Genomic DNA, 22,604 nt, shown 5'->3' with positions numbered 1-22,604 from the left:
GGAATCAGACGAGTACCACGACATTTTTTTTGTGTTAATTTTAAGAGGATTTTAGAAGAAAAGGTGTATAATTGTGAAATGAAGTATATTTTATAAAGGTATATATTTATAGTTTAAGAAAATATTTTTTTTTAATATTTAAGAGTCCAACGGCTCTTTTTCTAAACCCAATGCAAGTTTCTCTCTCTCTCTTCAGCCGCTAACCAGCTCTAACCTGCATTGTTTTTCGCGTTAGCGCCCCGTTAGCGCCCGGTGGTGTGGTGGTAGCGCCTGGGGGCGCGAGCGGAGGGGCTCTAGCGCCCCCATTGAAGCCCCACACCCCTCCGCCTAAGGCTACTACTGAAGAGGCTATGATCATCAAAAGCTTCTGCATGTACCAAAAAGATATTAAAAGCATCTATGGCTACTTACTACAATGGAAGCTCAGATATTCAAGGTGGAGATGTGTTGCAAACCCTTGTTCTAATGAATCCGGGTTACGTTTATTACCCGGATGGTCAACAACAATCCGGTCAACAAACGCAGCCCGGTAATTTTATGTTTCTTGAATCCAATCATCCTGGAAATAATCCGGTCAACCACCATCATCAGCACTCGCACATGGCAGCGCCACCACAACCGTCTGCCCAGACTCAGCAGTTCGTTGGCATACCGCTATCGGCATCACCACCGTCATCCGCCTACATCCCACGGGCCCAGTACATGTACAACCCGGTGGAGATGGTGTCGCCCCGTGAGGCCACACCGTTTCAGCAAGGCTTGTCTTTAAGCCTGTCTTCTCAGCAGTCCAGGTACGGGTCTCAAGTACCTGTTTCCCCCACTGGTGATGACGGGTCTAGATCCGCCATCGCAGGCGGTTCGACATCCTCGGCATCAGGAATTTCCAATAATATGTTGTTGAATTCCAAGTATTTGAAAGCAACCCAAGAAATACTTGAAGAAGTGGTGAATATTGCAATGAAGAACTCTGATCAGTCCATTAAGAATCTCAACATTCTTGGTGGTGGTGTCGGTGGCGGTGATGGATCACCGCCACCGACTACTGGAGAAGCCGCAGATACCGCCAAATCTGGCGGTGCTGCTGAGCTTACCACAGCAGAAAGACAGGAAAGCCAGATGAAGAAAGCGAAGCTTATTAACATGCTTGATGAGGTGGAGCAGAGATACAGACAATATCATCACCAAATGATAATAGTAAACTCATGGTTTGAGCAAGCAGCCGGGCCCGGGTCTGCGAAAACATACACCGCACTCGCGTTACAGACGATCTCTAAGCAATTCCGGTGCCTAAAAGACGCAATCACGGGACAGATTAAGGCTGCCAGCCGGAGCTTAGGAGAAGATGACAGTTTAGGCGGCGGTAAGGTAGAAGGCGGCGGTTCGAGGCTGAAATTTGTGGATAATCAACTCAGGCAACAGAGAGCTTTGCAGCAATTGGGTATGATCCAACATAATGCTTGGAGACCACAAAGAGGATTGCCAGAGCGTTCGGTTTCGGTTCTTCGTGCTTGGCTTTTCGAACACTTTCTTCACCCGTAAGAATCAAAACCCCGCAAATAATTATTAAATTTACTTAATTTTATAAGTTTGTGATTCGCTTACACGGTTTTGATTTCAGTTACCCGAAGGATTCGGACAAACATATGCTTGCCAAACAAACCGGACTTACCAGAAGCCAGGTAATTATTTAATATTTATCTTCTCTTTGTTAGCAGCCTGTTATTTCATGGGATATAGGAAAGGTTTCACAGGGCCAACTTTTAAGTGAGATTTTACTGAATACGCTTGTTGTGTTTTATGAATCCTAGGTTTCAAATTGGTTCATAAATGCGCGTGTTCGGTTATGGAAGCCAATGGTGGAAGAGATGTACCTCGAGGAAATTAAGGAACAAGAACAAAACGAAAAGGATGGCACTAATAAAACAAGCGGGAATGAAGAACACGAAGATAACTCATCGTCCAGACACGAGAAAAGTCAGTCACCCGAAAGCTCAACCCGAGGATTCCGAGCCACTAAACAAGAGACTTCATTCCATCCGCCACCATCACTGGCGGCTTCTACCACCATCTCGACATCCCCCACCGCCACAGGAATCCAATTCCAAAACCACCCCTCCGGTTTCAGTCTCATGGAATCACTAGAAATGGACGGAATCACACAATTCACCTCCAAAAAACCTCGAACCAACGAACGGGACCACCCGAACCAAGATGTCGGTTTCACCATCAACAGCGGCAACCCGACAGACTTCATGAATGGACTCGGTGGTTACCCAATCGGTCAATTCCAACAGCAGTACTCCGGTAACGGTGTCTCCTTGACTTTAGGTCTACCAGACTGTGAAAACTTATCAATTTCCGGGACCCACCGGAGCTTCCTCCCGAACCAAAACATCCAACTCCGAAGAGGAGCAGAGTTAGAGGAAGGGCACGACTACACCGCCATGAATCCGCCATCCTCTTCACACACTGCGGCATTGTATGAGTCTATGAATATTCAAAACCGCAAGCGGTTTGCTGCACAACCTTTACCAGATTTTGTTGCTTAAACAGAATCAGAAAATCAAAATATAAACCCAAGATTCACCTTAGAACAGATTCGATTCGATACTTGGATGAAGATTAAAGAACAAGAACCATTAGAGTTCACTATAGTTCAATATAGATAGAACTTAGGTATTTCATGAATCATCATATCATGATGAATGATTCAATGACTGTATATTAATTTTGTATGGATGTATGTATGTAAAACTAGTTCTATATATTTGGATTGGGGGGTATACCATAAACAATATTTATTATCATATCATATGATCATTATCTTTTATCATATTTCTTGAATCTTGAATATGTTTCTGCAACTGGATGATTCCCCTGTTTCTCACACCAAAGAAAAAAAAAGATCTTTTTGTTAGGAACTAAACTATAGTAAAGTTATTGACTTGATGACAAAAGCTGGTAGATATGACGAGGACAAGTTCCATGGTCCTGGTCATTAATATGAAGACCAATGAGTGGTTCAAAGAAAAGTCGTTTTAGGTTACTTTCTCAATAGGGATCATTGTTGTATGGTTTTAATGCATTCAATGTATTGAAACTTGAAAGTGGCCATTTCTACCTGTCACCACAATCATTAACACACAAGATAACTTTACTTATCCGAATAATTGTATCCATAATAGCGCGTTTTTAACCTCACATGGAGGAGAGGGGACTGGAGGTTGATTAGAAAGAAATGATGGACGTTCTTGTGTAAAAACGTCCAAAAACGGATTATGTGAAAAGTGGATGAAAGAAAGGGCTTGTTTTTGGACTATTTTTGCTTGTGAGAGAGACAAAGCCCAGGCAGGTTGGACAGGGGTGATCAGTGATGTGGCGGGCGTTTTTTAACCAGCCTATTATGGATACTCTAAAAGAACTTGTTGGTGATGTGGATCATAAGAAGTGGCCGGCGTTAAACCGAAACCGTAATTTCTAACTAAAGACCAATTTCATAATTTAAACTATCATAAGTACTGTCAATCTAATGAACTCCTTTAAACTTATCTGTAATATAAGATAGGATTTAACCTCACAAGCCAACAATAATTTGCTAAACTTTTCTTTGTGAGATACTCCCTAACCTTATCCAAGAAAATAATAATTCAGGTCCCACATTAACACTGAAGCCAGCCATGGCATCACATTTTAGACTAAAACTGCAAATATCTAGAGCAATTTCAACGATAAGTATAATGATATTTGATATTTGAATATTTCATGTACACACGAATCCTAATTGAACAATGTACGATATTAATACAACAAAGTAAATGATAAATTAAAAGGTTGTTTATAGCATTTTGATCATACCATTGGAGCTTGTAATATCTGCAACTCTTCTATTAGCAACTTTGGACCGATAACACCAAACTTCAAATACTTCTGTAAGATCCGGATACCTAATATGCTTATTTGCTAACCATTCACTTATTATTCCCGCCTGTTGGCCAGATGGCAACGCGAGAATTATTGAAACAAATGCAGACTCCAAAGACTGCCATATTTCACCATCGACTTTAACAACTGAACAATCGTTTTCGTCAGTAGTCAAATAGTCAACCGATGACTTTAGAATCCTTACAAATGGAAGCCAAATTTTCACCCCGTGAAGTCGTTTTACAGTCGGTAAAATCACATTTCCATATCCTATTGCTTCTAAAACCTTGGAAGTTATCTCAAAAACCTTAACCTTTGCCTCAAAACTATCTTCTTGTTCCCTTTGACTTATCTGGTCAACAGCTTTGACTATGTTCTCAGATGCATCTATCCAGTTCTCAACAAAATCCTTTAATAATTCCAACTTCGCCAAGATTTGGCAAGCCCATAACATATCTACCAAAAAGGTTTTAAATTTATGCATTTCACTTATTTCACCAACTGATTTAACTGTATTATTGAATCTTGATAATAAACCCTTAAAAGATTGTCTCACTTTTGACTTTAGATCTTCATCAGCTGTTAACAATGGAGCATCATCGTCTTCTGTAAGCATGTATTCAATCTGTTCTTGAGCAGATGTTTTCAAATCCACCATTGTCGGTGGTAACACTGACGTGGCCAACATGGTGGCAGAGAGAAAAATCTTGACTATTGTAGTTTGTTTTACAGGTTGAAGACGTCCAAGAATCGGTTCTGCTAACGAACCCAACCCCGGAATAATTTTCAAAATCTCTTCCTCCTCGGCCTCCTCCCAAGGAGAAGCTTCTAGAAAGTCCACACACGTGGCGATAATACCCGGGCAGCCAAGGTTGACTGCCACTTGGAGGATGCCAAGTGTGTTTTTGACACCGTGACACGTCTCACTTATAGAACACCCGGTGTTAGCATAAAAGAGACGTAAGACTGTGATATGGTGGTCAAAGTCATGTTCTTGGCAGTAAACCTCGACACAGTTGCGGGAATCGAGAATTTGACACGTGGGCCAGCTCTGGGATAAACGGTCTGCAAAATATTTGCTTTTGTTTATAAGAATGTGAGAGTGACAGTACATCCATTCGTCACGGCCTTCGGGTGTTCTTAATCTTGCAACAACATCACTTGTGGATCGGTCACCAATCATTGCACCCTGAGTTGCGAAAATTATTAATAAAAAAAAAGAAAAGAAATTAAATTTTCAGAAAAAAGGTGATAAATTAAATACTCACCATAGCAACCCGAAAGAGTGAAACAGACTTCCTACTTGCTTATAGTCTTCGGTTAAATTCCTGCAAATATCATACATTGTTAACATACATATTACATCAAGAACTATGCTTGACACCCCTAATGTTCTGGATGAATAAATTATTAATCAGTTGAACATCAACATGATGAACCCACCAATTTAACATAACATAACTTATTCCTGAGTTAAATAAGCAACCCAATATTATATTTAGGTTAGGATTTCTTTCAGGCATTTTCACAAACACCTTGTGTGCATCAAAGTACACTTGGATCACTAATTTCCAAATTAACCAGATAAAGTTCATCACAAAGGGGAATTATAATTAACTATAAGTGATAGATAGATAGATAGATAGATTGTAGGATGAATTGAAGGCAGACCCAATTTACTTAATTGGAAAACATGTAATTGATACAGATTCGTATCAAGTAATGCTTGTGTTTAAAGATTTGTAGAGACGAAAATGGTAATTTAATTACTGGGAAATTAAGCTTAGCTTAGATTTACCTTGAATGCTATTAGTCTTCCAGCTACAGAGAATGTTAAGGTGGATCATCTTCGGGTACGGGTCGCCATTAACCGGACCGACTTATAGAAACTCAACTCCCCCCAATGACAATGAGTTATGAGAGTGCTTTTACAAATAAAATTCTTATAATTCCTTAAATAATTTTAGTAAGTTATAAGAATAAGAATTTTATTATTATCATTTTATGATCAAATCATCCGTTTTGTAGTATAGGTGTCACGTTATTGACGGATATCGAATTGTTGACGGTTTTAGATGAGACGTTTTTTTAAGTTAATGATAAGAAATTTATGATTAACATTTTATTATCAAAGCATCCGTTTTGAAGCATAGGTGTCACATTATCGACGGACGTCGAATTGTTAACGGTTTTAGATGAGGCGGTTTTTTTAGTTAATGATAAGACATTTATGATTATCATTTTATGATCAAAGCATCCGTTTTGAAGTATAGGTGTCACATTATTGACTTACGTCGAATTGTTGACGCTTTTAGATGAGCGTTTTTGGATGTCTGTACGAATGGATTGGATGGGTTGGTTTTCTAAAATTCTTTTTGTGTAACGTTTTATTTGCCTATATTATTTTATTTGTTATTTTATTAAGTCGTGTAATTTTCATACTGGATTTTTACAAATTTCTCTCTAAATTTTGTTTATTTTATTTTACCACGTATTATTTTCTAGCTTTAAATTGGTTTACAAATCGTTTCAAAACGAACAAGTCCCAAACCTACCTAAATCGGTTTGGGCAGGTTCGGATTTTCCTCCCCGTAGATGATTTTGACCTTCTTTGACCGAAATCAAGTTGTTTTAAACCAAACCGAACCGAAATCAATTGTGATTTATGAATTATGAACCTCTAAACATAAAAACTGTATAAGTAGTGTACATGATAATGGGCTTAGGGAAAAAACCCAGTTTCAAAAGTAGTATACATGATAATGGGCTTGTTTTTGTTAAAATATTAAATTGCCAAGTATTTGAATTGGACCGTGCGATCCGCACTAGATGTGCACAAATCGGGGTTTTTCAAATCCCGGTTACGGATATAGAACCGGGTTCGGGTATAACCGGGTATTAGAAAATCGGGTATTGGTAATACTCGGTTCAGGTCCGGGTTTGTCTCCAAAAACCATACCTTATGTATCGGGTTTGGATCAGGTATAAAACCGGGTATTTGAATACCCTATATCCGGATATTAAAAAAATTCTATTTTCGGGGGGTTTTCGGGTTTTTGTCGAGCTTTTTTTCGGGTATAGATCGAGTTTTTTAAAATGTTGCAATTTTTAGGCGTATTTTCATGTATTTTTCTGTTATTTTGCGGTTAAATTCGGGTATATATTGGGTATTTGGAAAACCTAGTTCCGGGTATGGAACCGGTTCCGTTTTTCGGGTATTACCGGGTATAAATCGGGTCCGGTTCTGGGTACGGGTTTTGGTGCTTAAATGCATACCCTATCCGTATCTTACGGGTAGGGTCGGGTACGAGTTCAGGTATTAGAAACTCAGGTATTAAAAAAAAGGCTCCGAGAATTTTTTCCGGGTCCGTTTTTTTTTCCACCTCTAATCAGCACCATGCTGTCCATGCACCGCATGAGGCCCAATATATGTATGCTCCATTATATGTGTCTACTTCCAAGTGCATATTTATAATTTGTTGTTGGTAACTAATCTACCATTTTGATGAAACATCGAAAACATAATTGTATAATAACTTGGGTCTCATGTTAATCAAAACCGAACCGGCATTATCCCATCCAAATTCAGAACCTTATTTTGATTAGGCATTTTGTCGAACAATCAGAATTACGCACATGCTTACTTCTCATGTCTTGTCAACTAAATACAAATGACCCAAAAAAAAAAAAGACAGATATAATTTTGTCTTACCACCTAGATGTGTATAACTAAAGTTTATTTTCCCCTCTTGTTATTTGTTATGTTTTATGATACTAGCTTAAAACTCGTGTATTACACAGGGTGAAAATATCAGTACATAAAACTTTTTAAATATTTATGTACATCTTATAGGTGAAAAAATTGTATTTCATATATTAATGATTTTAAAAATAAAATAATATAATATACAAATTTATATACAATTGGGTTTCATAAATACATTAATTACTACTTAATATAATTGGATTTTGCGCGAGCTGTTACGAGATTTGTATATTATTGTTAGATGGTTAATGCTAATAATTAGATTTGTATTAAGTAGATATTCATAAGTAAAGAATTCGTGAAAAGATGATCGGTACAAGTGCTCGGGATGCACGAACGCATAAAAGAACATTTATGTTATGGCTAAAAATTTCAAACGATAAGTGAAGGTTCAAACTTGGAACCATAAAGTGAAAGATCAAGCATTCGTCTTGGAAGCCAACGAACATATTAGAGTTTGAAGTGCCATTTTTATAAAATGTCACATCTTGTCTTGGCCATGCATGTGTTTAATATGCAATTTGAAAGTGATAAATGTAACGAGTACATTTGTTGATGTTAGGTTAATTTAACCTAGTCATGTCATAGAAGTCAAAAGAAACACATGGAAGGGCTTGGCTTATAGCAGAAACTTTATCAAATAAGTTACGTATATGGATTAGTTTTCTTCCTGCCAACAATATTATTTAATGGAATTTGGACATTAAGTGAAGCTTAAATAGCTCAAAATAGAATCCACATGATATTCACCGTTAGCATTTTAGCTTCATGCCAATGGGGGTATTGGGGTGGGTGGTTCTTATCAGTCGGTGGTGGTCCATTAATAAAAATAAAATCTTTAAACACTTGAGTTTGTCTTAAACTCAAGTCTCGCAGACACATGGGTTACAAAGAAAATTGTCGCTAAAATAGAGCATTTTAGTTTCATACCAATGAGGAATTGGGTAGGTGGTTCATTCACGGGGGCAAAGTCTTTAAACGTTTGGGTTGGAAGACGGAGGTCTTGGTCGGATTCTAGTCCCACATATGGCATGGATTAAAAACAAACTTGTGTCGTTCAGAAAAAAAAAAACATTGTTGTTTACCGCCCACTAGAACTTTAAATAAGATCAGGGTACATTCAAATATACTAGAGGTGGCAAATGGGTTGAGTTGGGTCGAACGAGTCATGAGTTGAAATGAGTCATGGGTCAAAACGAGTTTGGGTCAGAACAGGTCAATTGAAAAAATTGTAACACCCTTGGCAAACACAACATCATCCCACTCTTAGGTAAATCCCACATCGGCCGTGGACAAGAGAGATCCTTGGTTCATAAGTAAATGTCTTGCCTTTTCAATCACCAACGCGTTTTGGGCTTAGTTGGCTGTGGAGCACATGAAAACTCCACGGTTAAGCGTAGGGGTGTGCATGGGTCGGTTTGGGGCGGTTTTAGGCCAAACCCATAACCATAACCAACATGTCGGTTAATAGATAACCATAACCATAACCATAACCGATCCGTTATGGCGGTTTCGGTTAATCGGTTTTGAAGGTTATAGCGAGTCGTTTATGTGTCGATTAACCGTGACCAAACCAATGTATAATTGAGCCTAAAATTTTTGGTACTAAAACAATAAAAAGGACATTACATAGTTCAACAAAATATATAATTCTTAATATTAATAATTTATATTCATCAAACAAACGATAAATGGATTAACTCTTTTGTAAAATTAAATCATATAGTATAAAAATGAGAGTGTTATTAGTTTATTAGCTTCTTTAATATTCTTCAAATTATAAAGCGTGTGTCTAATCATACTCCATAAAGTTGAGAGTCTTGTAAATGAGGCGGTTCGGTTTTGGCGGGTTTGAAATTATCTTTAACCAAAACCGACCCGTATTTGGCGGTTTTCAAAAATTCATTAAACCGACCCGCTGGTTATGTCGGTTATCGATTAAAATCGGTTCGGTTTTGTCGGTTATGGTTCGGTTAATGGTTATGGCGGTTAATTTGCACACCCCTAGTTAAGCGTGCTTAGGTGGAAGTAGTACTAGAATGGGTGACCTCCTGGGAAGTCTCCATCTGGGCAACCAAAAACAAATCTGTGAGCTCTTCGTGGGTAGAGCGGACAATATTGGTGGTGCGAAGGGCCGGATGTTACAAAAATGGTTGTTGGTTTAGGTCAGAATAGGTTAGGGTTGGACCGGCTTTTTTAAGATTTTATATATATATATATTAAGTTATGATTTTTTAATTTCTTTTGAGGTGTTTTCTATTAAGATAAAAAAACCCTCAAAAAAATATTCAAAAATAATAATAAAAAAATATAACTCAAAATATAAATCATAAACAAAAAAACTAAAAACACTAAAATGTTTCCTACGTTATCCTCGTTCCATTAAAAAAACCCACCGAGAATCGAACTCGAACAAAAAAAAATCGACGAAAATGAAACAAAAAGGCAAAACCAAACCACATAAATCAAAATCGAAAAAATCAATCAAAACGAAACTAAAAGAATTCAAACCGAACAAAAACGGACAAAAACAAGTCCGCAATCGACCAAAAAGAAACCAAAACCCAACCCATACCGTGTGAAAAATCGTGTTGGCTCGAAACCTGAACCAAACCCGTTTCGTGACGAAACTGTCTTGTACGAAAACCAGTTCCGATCCGAAACATGTAATATTTCCTTAGGACACTAACTCACATCGACCTATTTCTTTGAACTTGTCGACCCATTTTGACCCGAAAATAAAATGATGAAATTTTAAATGACTCATTTTGACTCATTTAGTTAAAACATTTACCCAAACCAACTCATTTAAATTTTAAAAAAAATCAAATTAACTCATTTGAAAGAGTTTGAGTCAAGATTGCTACCCATAAGATACACTCTCAAGCCGATCAAAATTAAGTTAGTCATGATGAAGTTTTATATCGTAGGAATTACAAGTAGTTGTAAGAGTTAAATGTCATGCATATCATGCATTTTCATGAAACGTTGCAACAATTAGGGATAATGAATCAACTCGATATATACATTAAAAAAACGGTTGGAGGAAATATGTTATCCGGATACGGATTGCTATTTTGGGTGGAATAATTTGATTTCAAAGAAGGTAGGGGTGTTTGGATGGCATTGGCGGGTGGGGCTAAAAACGCCGCCAGGGGGGATCTTTGGTAGAATTGATCGGGCGAAATATTATGTTTAGCTTGACATTGTGCCCGTTTTGCGGGGAGGTTGATGAACCGGTGGAAAATGTATAATATATCTTCTGGGTTTGATCAAGATGCGTGGCATGTAGTATCTTTATGCTGTAAAACTGTAAATCACCAAACATTTACGCCTTTTGTGTCCGATATATTTTAGAGTTTTACAAGTTTTTTGGATTTCCTAAGGATAAGAAGAAGGTGTTTCACGCGATGTGTCTAACAACATTATGGGTTATTTGAAATGCTAGAAATAAACTACTTTTAAATAGGAGATCAGTTGTTTCGGGTAATGTGGTGAGAAAGATTAAATCTTTAACCGATCTTTGGATAAACAATTGTTTACGAAATTGAATTATTTAAAAAAAATGTAATTAAAGATTTCGAACTTTGAAGTTGCTATGCTTATTCTCTCTATTGTGTTGTTTTTTAAGTTATAAACTTAAATACACTATTATTGTTTGAAGATATATATTTAAAATTTTCTCACACAAACACATCTATATATGTTACTAGGTTAAAACCCGTCTGATACACAGGTTAGTAAAAAATATATAAATAAAAAAACAAAACAAAAACACATGTAGTACATAGGGTAATTATAATAAAACAAAAACGATAAAAAATGATAATATAACATTTTTGTTAATATCATAAAACTACCAATAGGATAAATGTAATAGACATTAGTGTTTTATAGTAGTTAACTAACGTTGCAAAACTTAAAATTTTCTGTTGGTAAACTTTCATGGAAACTAAATCTAAAGTTGTCTAATACTTTTATCGTTTCCTATCGAAACTAAATTTGAAAAATCAACAAAAAAAAACCATGTAAAAAAAAAGACCCAAATAGATCCTAAACTCTGAAAATATGTTTTGAGAAAATAACTTGTAAAAAATTAAATTAATAAATAAATACTCATTTTATTTTAAAAAAAATTATTTAGTAACAAAAAAATAATAAAAATAAATAAATACTCACTTTAATAAATACCTCCTTTATACCAACACATGATAGTTGACGGGTGGTCCATGGGACAACCCTTAAGTGAGTTAAAGCCGTTAATAATCATGTTTTGAATTTTTTTATTTTGTGGAATTAGATAACTACGGCGTTGTTGATGAATTGTAGGTTAAAAGGAGGTTCCGGGGCTACTATGATGTATATTGACGAAACCTAAGGAACCGGGTACGCGAGAAATAGTCAAAAAGAAGTGAAAACAAGAATATGGGGCTGAAGTCCACCGTGACCCACGGTTGAGATCGTGGGCCACGGTCCAATATTATCAAAATGGACAGAGGCCACCGTACCGTGGTCTCTGTTCCACCGTGAAGACCACCATGACCCACGGTGAAGACCGTGGGCCACGGTCCAGCACACCAAGAAGACCACCGTGACCCACGGTGGAGACCGTGGGCCACGGTCCAGATCGTAACTGCCTAATTTTTTTAGTTTATTACTCGTTTTTGGGTTGGCTTTTCATTATCTTTGCATCTAAACAACCTTAGAAACGAATTTTGGAGTCCAAGAACAAGTTTTTGGTGATTTTAATCATTAGTTGATGTTTGGGATTCATTCTTATAACCTAATTGATGTGATGATGAATCAAACCATGTGTGGCTAATCATCTTCATGTTCTCTCCCGAATTATAAGGTTTTCAATTGGATTACTTGTTATTTGCTTATGTTTTTGTGAGATAATCTTTTGATCTTATGAATATATTGCTATGGTGATTGTAAGTTTGTGTTGTAATTGTTAGTATGATTTGAATTCGTGTTTTTGACTATCCGTTCTTGGTGCCATAGGCAATCGGGATTTAGTAGAAGAGAATTAGGGTTAATTATACTAAACTGATTATCGAGTGATAACCTTGTGTTTTTACAACCCAAGTACTTAGTCCTCTTTTATCACAACCAACTGCATTTTCACAAACTATATTCGTGTAGTTCATCCCACAAATAAGCGTTAACGTGATTAACATTGGAAACCTGAAATCGGGAGAGAGCATTCTTTCACTTATTGTTTAAAACGCATTTAATTGTTTTAGTTATTTTCGTTAATCAAAATCAAACAACCAACTATTTGAATTTAATTTTTGCATTTAGTTTAATATAGATAAATTTCATAACTACTTCGTAACACAATTCCACAAACTCCCTGTGTTCGATACCCGCTTACCGCTAGCTAATAGTTGTAACCGGTTTATTTTTGAGTGAGTCTTCGATCTCACGTCAAATTTTGGCGCCGTTGCCGGGGAGTAGTGCGCAACGTGTGTTAGTTTTAGTAGTTTTTGTGTTATTTTCGGGTTTACGCTGGTTGTGTTAGTGTGCAGGTACCTACAGGTGTATGCATATTAGAAGATCTAACAGGTCATCACCGCTAGTTATTGATCTCGATATTGACAATACACTTCGAAGAAACCGAGTTTTACTCAGGGAGAACAAGCTTCTTGGTTCTCCAACCGCATCAAACAACATGGATTCACCAGTTCCCACTTCGGGTCAACCGGTCCCAACTACACCTCCACCAAATCCACCTCCACCAATCACTACTAATATACAAACAGCATCAAGTGAACTCCAACCACCACCCACAACTGAACCCATCAATGCTCAATTCACCTATGCAACATCATCCACATTGCCACCTATTACAAACCTTTTTCCTACCTTTGGTGCGTCATCATCATCTCAACAATATCAACCACCACCAGGCTTTCAACAATCACAATCAAACTACCAATACCAACCCCAACCGTTTATGCAACATTCAAGATCACAAGGTGATGGATATGGATATGGGTTTGACAGTGAATTTGAGGGGTATGAAATGGAAGGTTACTATACGGGCGGTGATGGAAGCCAAAGGGTAAATCCGGGAAATTTGGCCTATAGTCAATGGCAACATCCGGAATCGGTGCAAGGGTTTAATAGACAACCACCACCGATTGTTCAACAACCTCAACAACAACCGGTGGTTGTTCAACAAAATGTGCAACCACCGATTCAACAACAAGCTCAACAACAACCTCCGGTTGTTGTTAATCAAGTTCAACCACCACCAATTGTTCAACAACCACAAGGGCAGCCTCAAGAACAACAATTCCAACCGCAAATGCTCCAACCCAGTTTCAACAACAGTTTGCACAGCCAAGGCCCGTTCATAGGCAAATGGGTCAACCAAGGGTACCCATGGGTGTACCACGAAGGCATGCAAGAGAGATGGTAAGGGGTATTGAAGCCCATTTCCGACCCATAATTACTAATAATCCGTCTCCGGTGGTTATACCTCTTAATAATCAAGGGAGGACATTTGAAGTAAGAACCAATTCCCTTCAAAGTCTTCCGAAGTATAAAGGTCTAGCAACGGAAGAACCTTACTTTCACTTGGAGGCATATGACTCCATTTGCAACACAATTGGGGGTCAAGGTTTTACATCGGATGATGTGAAGTTGGTTCTATTTCAGTTCTCATTGGAAGACAAGGCAAAGAGATGGTTTTATACTTTGCCTTATGCGTCTGTTTATACTTGGGCCTAAATGCAACAAAGAATTTTAGAAGAATTTTATACGGCCCAAAAGACCAATGATGCGAGAAGAAGTTTGAAAACTTTCCAACAACAATCGGGGGAAATGTTTCATGAAGCATTCGAGAGGTTTAACATGATGATAAAAAATTGTCCTCATCATGGTATTGCTTTATGGGAGTTGTTGAATGCATTTCATGAGGGTTTGAGCATAGAGGATGAACGGGATTTGCGGTCGATCACTAATGGTACATTTGGTACCAATTATGGACAAGATGATTGGGCGTATTTGGAACAAATGACGGTTACATCAAAGAGAAAGGCCCAAACCGGACGAAGAGCAAGACCGGCGATTGGTAGACCGCAAGTGCAAGCCGTGGAAGAAGGAAATGTACAAACCACTAATCAAGTAATTGATGTTTGTACAAATTGCAACGAGTTGGGTCATGCAACGGAGGTGTGTGGGGTAGGTCAAGCACCGGTGGAAGAGGTGAATGCACTTCAAAGGGGAGGTGGTAGGAATTACAACATGAATTCCAACACCTACCACCCCGGGTTAAGAAATCACCCGAATTTTCGATATGGAAATCCGACCACTCAATCTAACCAGAATTTTCAAGGAAGTCAAAGCAATTATGTCCCTCGCCAACAATATAATAACCAAGGTAATTATCATTGCGGGAACAATCAAGGGTTTCAAGGTCAAGGGGGTGGCGGTCAAAGCGGGTCAACGGGTCAAAGTTCATCGAGTGGAAATGAGGTTATGGACATGTTGAAGTTGATGCAACAAGATATGCAACGAAGAAATCAACTTGATGAGGTTAGAATGCAAAAGGATGAAGTTAGAGATAAGGCCATCCAATCTTTGACCACACAAATGGGTCAACTCGCAACTGAAGTGTCCGAGTTGAAGAAGAATAAAGGTAAATTGCCAAGCGACACAAAGGTAAATCCTTCTCATAACTCTTCTCGTAATGTTCCTATTAACCACGTTAGTGTTTTAAGAAGTGGTAAAGAATATAAAAAAGATTTATCACCGGGTGTGGTTGATGGGGAAGTTGGGATATTACGGGTAATGAAAGTGATGATGAAATTGTAACAAATAAACCCACTAAACATGTCACTTTTGAAAAACCGTTACAAACTCCGGGTCAAACTTCAAATTTAAACGATAAAAATAAGGAAGTGGAACCAACTGCGGTTTCATTTCCCTCGGCTTTACTTGACCCGGGTAAGAAAAACATCATTTCTAGAAGGGGTCCTCAAAAAGAAGAGATGTGGGAAGTTTTTAAGCAAGTAAAGGTAAATTTACCTTTACTTGAGGCAATAAAACAAGTGGCCGCGTATGCTAAGTTTTTAAAAGATCTATGCACTCAAAAGAGGCAACAAAAAGTGCCTAAACGAGTGGATTTAACTGAGCGGGTAAGTGCGGTTTTAAAAGGAGATCTTCCTCCTAAACTTCAAGATCCGGGAACGCCCTTAATTAATATTCAAGTAGGCGATTTTCAAATGTCTAGGGCGTTACTAGATCCTGGGGCCGGAGTAAGCATTCTCCCGGGGGGTTTATATGACCAATATGACTTTGGTCCTTTAAAACGTGTTGAGACCACGGTTGTATTGGCGGATTTGTCTCATAAACTTCCGCGTGGAATCGTGCGAGATGTTATTGTGAAAGTGGAGGATTTTTACTATCCTGTGGACTTTTTGGTGTTAGACTATTCTTCGGGTGACCCAAGTCAACAACAAAATGTTATCTTAGGTCGACCATTTTTGAACACTGCTCATGCAATCATTGATTGCAGATTTGGTACCGTTGACATGGTGTTTGGTAATTGTAAAATGCGCCTTAATGTTTTTACTAACGTTTCTAATTCTTTGAGTGGTGAAGAATGTTTTATGCCAGATTTGGTGGACCATTGTATTCCTCATGAATATGATGAAGATTATGTAGAAGCTTGTATTTGTGATGATTCTGAACAGGTACACATCTGTGCTTTGAGGATGGAAGAACAAAAACAGGATGTCTTAGCTATGCAAGAGGGAAGGCCACCATGGACACATCAATTTGAGAATTTGCCAACAGAGATCAATTCGGACACAAAGCCGTCTTTGGAGTGTCCACCAAAGGTTGAATTGAAGGAACTCCCAAGTCACTTGAAGTATGCATTTTTAGGGGAGAATGAAACTCTTCGGTTATCATTGCTTCTAACTTGGAGGAAGAACAAGAGAGGGCGTTGGTAAAAGTGTTGGGAGCACTGATGTGTGAAAAACGTATATAATATTGAAAACCAAGTTTTACCGAATTCACCTAAAAAAAACACACAATCGGCAAGTGTACCGGTCGCAATGTAGCTATCAAGTAAGAACGGATATCGAACCTAGGACACTATGGGTAAACTCTAATTATTAAACCTAATAATTACTAATCTAGACTTTCTTTTGATTTTTTTTTTTGATATTTCTTTATATTACTTAAACTAATAATATTTAACTAATTAATAATTAAAATAAAAATAAAACTTTATAAAAATTGGGTTTTAAAACGGATATGAGAAACGACTACCTAGGTAATGGAATCCTACTAGTTAAACTTAATATCTAACGAACTTGACTTGGTTGAAAAACAATATCTTAAAAAATATGACACTAAAGACCACTAAAATACGCTAGATCGCCTCCCGGCCTCACCAACGACACCCTAGAACTCTAATGACATGTGAAGCTCAATTGTTAAAGGGTTGGATCACATCTCAGTCTCACCTTACCTAATAATACTATGGTACCCCGCAACCCAAATCACCTCCCGGTCTCTTCGGATACAATATATATTAATATAAAGGGGGTATTTTTAATTAACTTGAACAAAACTTGTATCACAATAATCTAAGGGACCTAGGCTAACTCACTCCCGTGCAATTATTACCCAAACCCGCAAAAGACAAAGATGACACAACACTAAATTGCCTCCCGGCCTCTCTAGTGAAAGAACAATAAAATCTAACCCACTTTCAATACTTATTCCTACGATTTTTTCGACCATAAACCGCAAACAAGTTAAAAACACAAAGTAGACAACCTAGTCAAGCGCCTAACATTCTCCAAAAAAAACTATTAAGCACAAGTGAAATAAATATTAAAGTAATAAACTAGATTCTATTACGCAACAATATTATGACCAAACCAATTAAAAACTTTTACCATAATACCAAATTAACCAAAGTCAAATAATAGTTCGTCAAACCATTAATATAAACTAGTACTCAAACAAAACCTAGATAGTTTAAAATATTTAGTCACTCATAATAAGGTACGAAACAAAACTAATAATAATATTCTTGTTGTTCATAGAAACATAGATAAATAATAATAATAATAATAATAATAACAACCAAACCTTCACTTGCTACACAGCCCTTCCAAATTGTAATGTTAATTTTTTTATTTATCGTTGACTTGTCTGATTTCTCTGTGCTCCAAACCACACACCACTTTCGCTTCTTCTTTAAATACATTCTTCTTTTTTAGTTACACCGTAGCTCCACCAAAGCTGGCACACCCTATTTATTCTCTTCTTAATCTTCACGCCGTCCGAGAATTAAATAATGATCTTGATCTTCTTTTTTTATTGGACTTCACGTCCAAACCCAACAATAAAACCCACGTAGCCTTTTTTTTAGCCCCCCTCACAAAATAATATCTCCCTTATAATATTGTGGTAGGGTTTTTTTTATAATTCTCAAACTTGAGCTCCACTCTAAATTCCACCAACAAGTTTAATTTTATAGACCCAATTCTCTTTCTCTTTTTTGTTTACTTGCTTAGCCTTGGAGTCTATTTTTCTCTTAAATCACAAACTGTCTCATAATGTTTCTTTTGGGATGGGCTTATGAACTTTTATTATTAGTGTATGGCCCACCAAGCTAGATATACCACCGGAATCATCTTGATTTTCCTGTCAACATTAAATAAACGGTGGATATTAAGATTTTGACATCATACTTTTAAATAGTAAAATTTTACTAACAATAACAATAATAGTACTAAATACTAATATATGATGTCTAGTATTATTTAAAATGAGTTGGACTCTCCGCTCATTGGTCTCAAGTTTAGTGAGAATACTATAATTTTGCTCGTTTAAAAAATTAACCTTTAAAATCCAATTATGAGCCAAATAAAAATATATTGAATAAAAAATTGGCTCAAAATACTTGAAACTGTAGGAAATATTTATATAATAACATGTATATTTTAAACCATATCAAGCACATAAGGCTGCTATTGGATGGACGTTGGCGGATTTAAAGGGTATTAGTCCTTCCATTGTTATGCATAAAATAATTACTGATGAGGAGGCTAAACCCACAAGGGAGACTCAAAGACGGTTGAACCCGAATTTGCGGGAAGTGGTGAAGAATGAGGTTATCAAATGGTTGGATGCGGGGATCATTTATCCCATTTCAGACAGTGCATTGGTGAGCCCGACACAGGTAGTGCCCAAGAAAGCCGGCATCCAGGTAATAAAAGGTGATAATGGTGAACAAATCGCCACCCGACCGGTAACCGGGTGGCGAGTGTGCATCGATTATAGAAAATTAAATAATGCAACCTTAAAAGACCATTTTCCACTACCATTCATTGACCAAATAGTTGAAAAACTTTCGGGTCAAAAATATTATTGTTTTTTGGATGGATATTCGGGTTACAATCAAATTGCAATTCATCCCGATGACCAACATAAGACCACCTTCACGTGTCCATATGGTACTTTTTCCTTTAGGCGAATACCATTTGGACTGTGTAATGCCCCGGCTACCGTTCAAAGATGCATGATGAGCATTTTTTCTGACATGGTCGGGGAATCACTTGAAGTTTTTATGGACGATTTTTCTATTTTTGGCTCAACATTCGAGTCGTGTCTCGTTGATTTAGAAAAAGTTTTAAAATGATGTATTGAGACAAACTTGGTGTTGAGTTGGGAAAAAAGTCATTTCATGGTGCAAGAGGGCATTATGTTGGGTCATGTGGTTTCAAGTAGGGGAATGGAAGTTGACCAAGCTAAAATAAAAGTAATTTCATCTTTACCACCCCCAAAAAATGTTAAAGGGGTGAGATCGTTTTTGGGACATGTCGGATTTTATAGGAGACTCATTAAAGGTTTTAGTGCAATTTCAAAACCTTTATGTAATCTCTTATTGAAGGATGTCCCATTTGAGTTTACTGATGAATGTTTGCAAGCTTTTGACAGTTTGAAGGAGAAGTTGGTACAAGCACCCATTCTACAATCACCGGATTGGTCAAGCCCGTTTGAGATCATGTGTGATGCTAGTGATAGCACGATTGGAGCGGTATTGGGTCAACGAGTAGAGAAGAAGCCGGTGGTAATATACTATGCAAGCAAAACTTTATCCGAGGCGCAATTAAATTACACCACTACCGAAAAAGAGTTACTTGCGGTGGTGTACGCCTTGGATAAATTGCGGTCGTATATTTTGGGAAGTAAAGTTGTGGTGTACTCGGATCATAGTGCGGTCAGGTATTTGATGGAAAAGAAAGACGCGAAACCGCGTTTGATTCAATGAGTGTTATTGTTGCAAGAATTCAATCTTGAAATCCGGGACAAGAAAGGTTGTGAGAATGTAGTGGCGGATCACTTGTCTCGGATTCCACTTGAATATATTGACGATTCGATAGAGATAAACGAACGGTTTCCCGATGAACAATTGTTAGCCGCGTCAACTACACCGTGGTATGCCCACTTTGTGAACTATTTAGCAACGGAGTCTATTCCAACTCATTGGGTGAAGAAAATAAGACAACGGTTCATGGCCCAAGTGAAACAATATATTTGGGATGAACCGGATTTGTTCAAGATTGGTTCGGATCAAGTGATAAGGAGATGCATTCCTGATTCCGAGGTGTTGGAGGTTTTGACTCATGCACATGCATCGGCGTGTGGAGGTCATTTTAGCGGTCAAAAGACGGGTTACCGGGTGCTTCAATGTGGGTTTTATTGGCCCACGATTTTCAAAGATGCAAGTGAATATGCCCGACATTGTTTGAATTGCCAAAAGTTGGGTAGTATCTCGAAACGGGATGAAATGCCATTGCAACCGATTTTGGTGTTATAGATTTTCGATGTATGGGGAATCGACTTTATGGGCCCGTTTCCAAACTCGAATGGATTTTTGTATATCTTGGTTGCGGTCGATTATGTGTCCAAGTGGGTAGAAGCGGTAGCAACAAGAACCAATGACCATTCGGTAGTTTGCAAATTCGTTCAATCCAACATCTTTGCTCCGTTTGGTATCCCGCGGGTTATTATTAGTGATGGTGGGTCACATTTCAAGAATTTAAACTTTGGAAAGTTTTTAAAGAGATATAATGTGAACCACCGAATTGCTACTCCTTATCATCCACAAACAAGTGGACAAGTTGAAGTGTCTAATCTCCAAATTAAAGAAATTTTGATGAAGACGGTGCGAGTCGATAGGAAGGATTGGTCTTCTAAGTTAAATGATGCATTGTGGGCGTATCGGATCGCCTACAAAACTCCTATTGCCACAACTCCTTATCGGTTAGTTTATGGAAAAGGGTGTCATTTACCAATGGAGTTGGCACATAAGGCGTTTTGGGCGATCAAGAATGTCAACGCGGATTATAAGGAAGCGGGTGAATTGAGAAAGTTGAAATTGAATGAGATCGAGGAAATCCAGGATGAAGCGTATGAATGTGCTTCCGCGTACAAAGACAAACTAAAGAAAGTCCATGATGCAAAGTTGAGTAAACGGACTTTTGAAGTGGGTCAAAAGGTGTGGTTGTATAATTCAAGGCTAAAGTTATTTCCGGGTAAGTTAAAGAGCAAGTGGATGGGCCCATATGTCATCACAAAAGTGGGTCAGTTTGGTGATGTGGAGATAGAAGATGTCCAAGAGAAAACAAAACAAGTGGTGAACGGTCAAAGACTTAAACCTTACTTGGAAGGAAAGGACATCAACATGCTCGATGTGGACCGGGTGAGTTATTTGTTACACTCACCGGATGAGGAAACGAATTAAAAAGGCCAAGGTATGTTGTATATTTTAGTTTAGGTTAATTTAGTTTTTATTTAAAATTGGTTTTAAAAATTACCTTCCTCGTTTTGGAGCTTGTCCAAATCAAGTGTGGGGAAGACTTTATGTTTTCTTTACCGTGTTGAGGACAACTCGGGTTTTTCATCGGGGTAGGGTAATTTTTATTTTTATTTTAATTTGGTAGATAAGTTTTTATTATTGTTTTTATGTAATCTTTGGTTTTTGTAAATTTGTTTTATAAAAAAAAATTACTCCCTACCCTACATTATCCTTAGGAGCCTATTGTTGCCTATCCCATTTTTCTTTGTTCTTTTTAACCCACATTACAAACCATGTTAGCCTTGACCTTTTTGTTTTAACCCTGTGGATGAAACCCGATATGTTAAGAGTTGGATATAAGTCATGTGTCGAGCATAGTACACAATGTACGTATGTCTCGGGTCAGTTGTTTGTATATATTAATGTTAGTATTATCAAAAAAAAAGTTGGAAAATCAAATAAAAGCTCAAAAAGAGTCGATGTTTGAGTTAGTATCGTTCGTAAATAGTTGTGAGTGAGTTGTATATTTGTTGAATAAATTGGGTTTCATCCACCATAAGTCACTAAATAAATCCGCTTCCACACCCTAACCTAAGCCACAACAAAACCCTTAGTTCTATTCTCTATGCAACCGGTGGGTAATGGGTGGAGATATGACTTGCTTCCAAGCTTATTACATTGTGTTCATACTTGGTATTGAGGGCAGAAAGATACTAGCACATTTTATGCTAGTCCAGATATTAAACCAAGAGAAGAGATGTTATATTATGAGGGGTGTGATCATGTGTGCCTTAACCGGAAACAAAGTAAACTAGTTTGGGCTGTTCCATAGTTTTAAATTGTAACATCAAATTATTTGGTGGGTTATCAACTTGGACAGTGTCAGTTCTTAGGAATAGGGTATGACTTGGGACCTTAACTGAACCGGTTTTGTGGTAAGATTGGTGGATACAAGTTGAACGGAATAGAAAAGTTTGTGTCGAGATATTGCTTGAGGGCAAGCAACGATTAAGTGTGGGAATGTGACGGGTGGTCCATGGGACAACCCTTAAGTGAGTTAAAGCCGTTAATAATCATGTT

At 37.6% G+C, this 22,604-nt stretch overlaps 2 protein-coding genes across 2 annotated transcripts; one reads left to right on the top strand and one right to left on the bottom strand.

Moving 5' to 3' along the window:
• The first annotated feature begins 380 nt into the window (after positions 1 to 380).
• LOC143627977 (BEL1-like homeodomain protein 1) lies at positions 381 to 2,833 on the top strand. Its single transcript, XM_077097679.1, has 3 exons — positions 381 to 1,535; positions 1,619 to 1,679; positions 1,809 to 2,833. Exons 1-3 carry the CDS (start codon positions 400 to 402, stop codon positions 2,547 to 2,549), a joined length of 1,938 nt encoding a protein of 645 aa, XP_076953794.1. The 5' UTR covers positions 381 to 399; the 3' UTR covers positions 2,550 to 2,833.
• Positions 2,834 to 3,796: 963 nt separating this feature from the next.
• On the bottom strand, positions 3,797 to 5,244 carry LOC143627913 (BTB/POZ domain-containing protein At3g05675-like). The gene is made up of 2 exons (XM_077097628.1): positions 5,190 to 5,244; positions 3,797 to 5,110 (listed from the first exon to the last, which is right to left on the bottom strand). The coding sequence occupies exons 1-2, from the start codon at positions 5,190 to 5,192 to the stop codon at positions 3,836 to 3,838; spliced, it is 1,278 nt and encodes a 425-aa protein (XP_076953743.1). The 5' UTR covers positions 5,193 to 5,244; the 3' UTR covers positions 3,797 to 3,835.
• Between the last annotated feature and the right edge of the window lie 17,360 nt (positions 5,245 to 22,604).

The sequence above is a fragment of the Bidens hawaiensis genome, unplaced genomic scaffold (assembly GCF_021521415.1).
Source record: "Bidens hawaiensis isolate Kalapana, Puna unplaced genomic scaffold, B.hawaiensis_p1.1 tig00004748_1, whole genome shotgun sequence".
NCBI classification, from domain to species: Eukaryota; Viridiplantae; Streptophyta; class Magnoliopsida; order Asterales; family Asteraceae; genus Bidens; species Bidens hawaiensis.
This window is presented reverse-complemented; position numbering and strand designations above follow the sequence as displayed.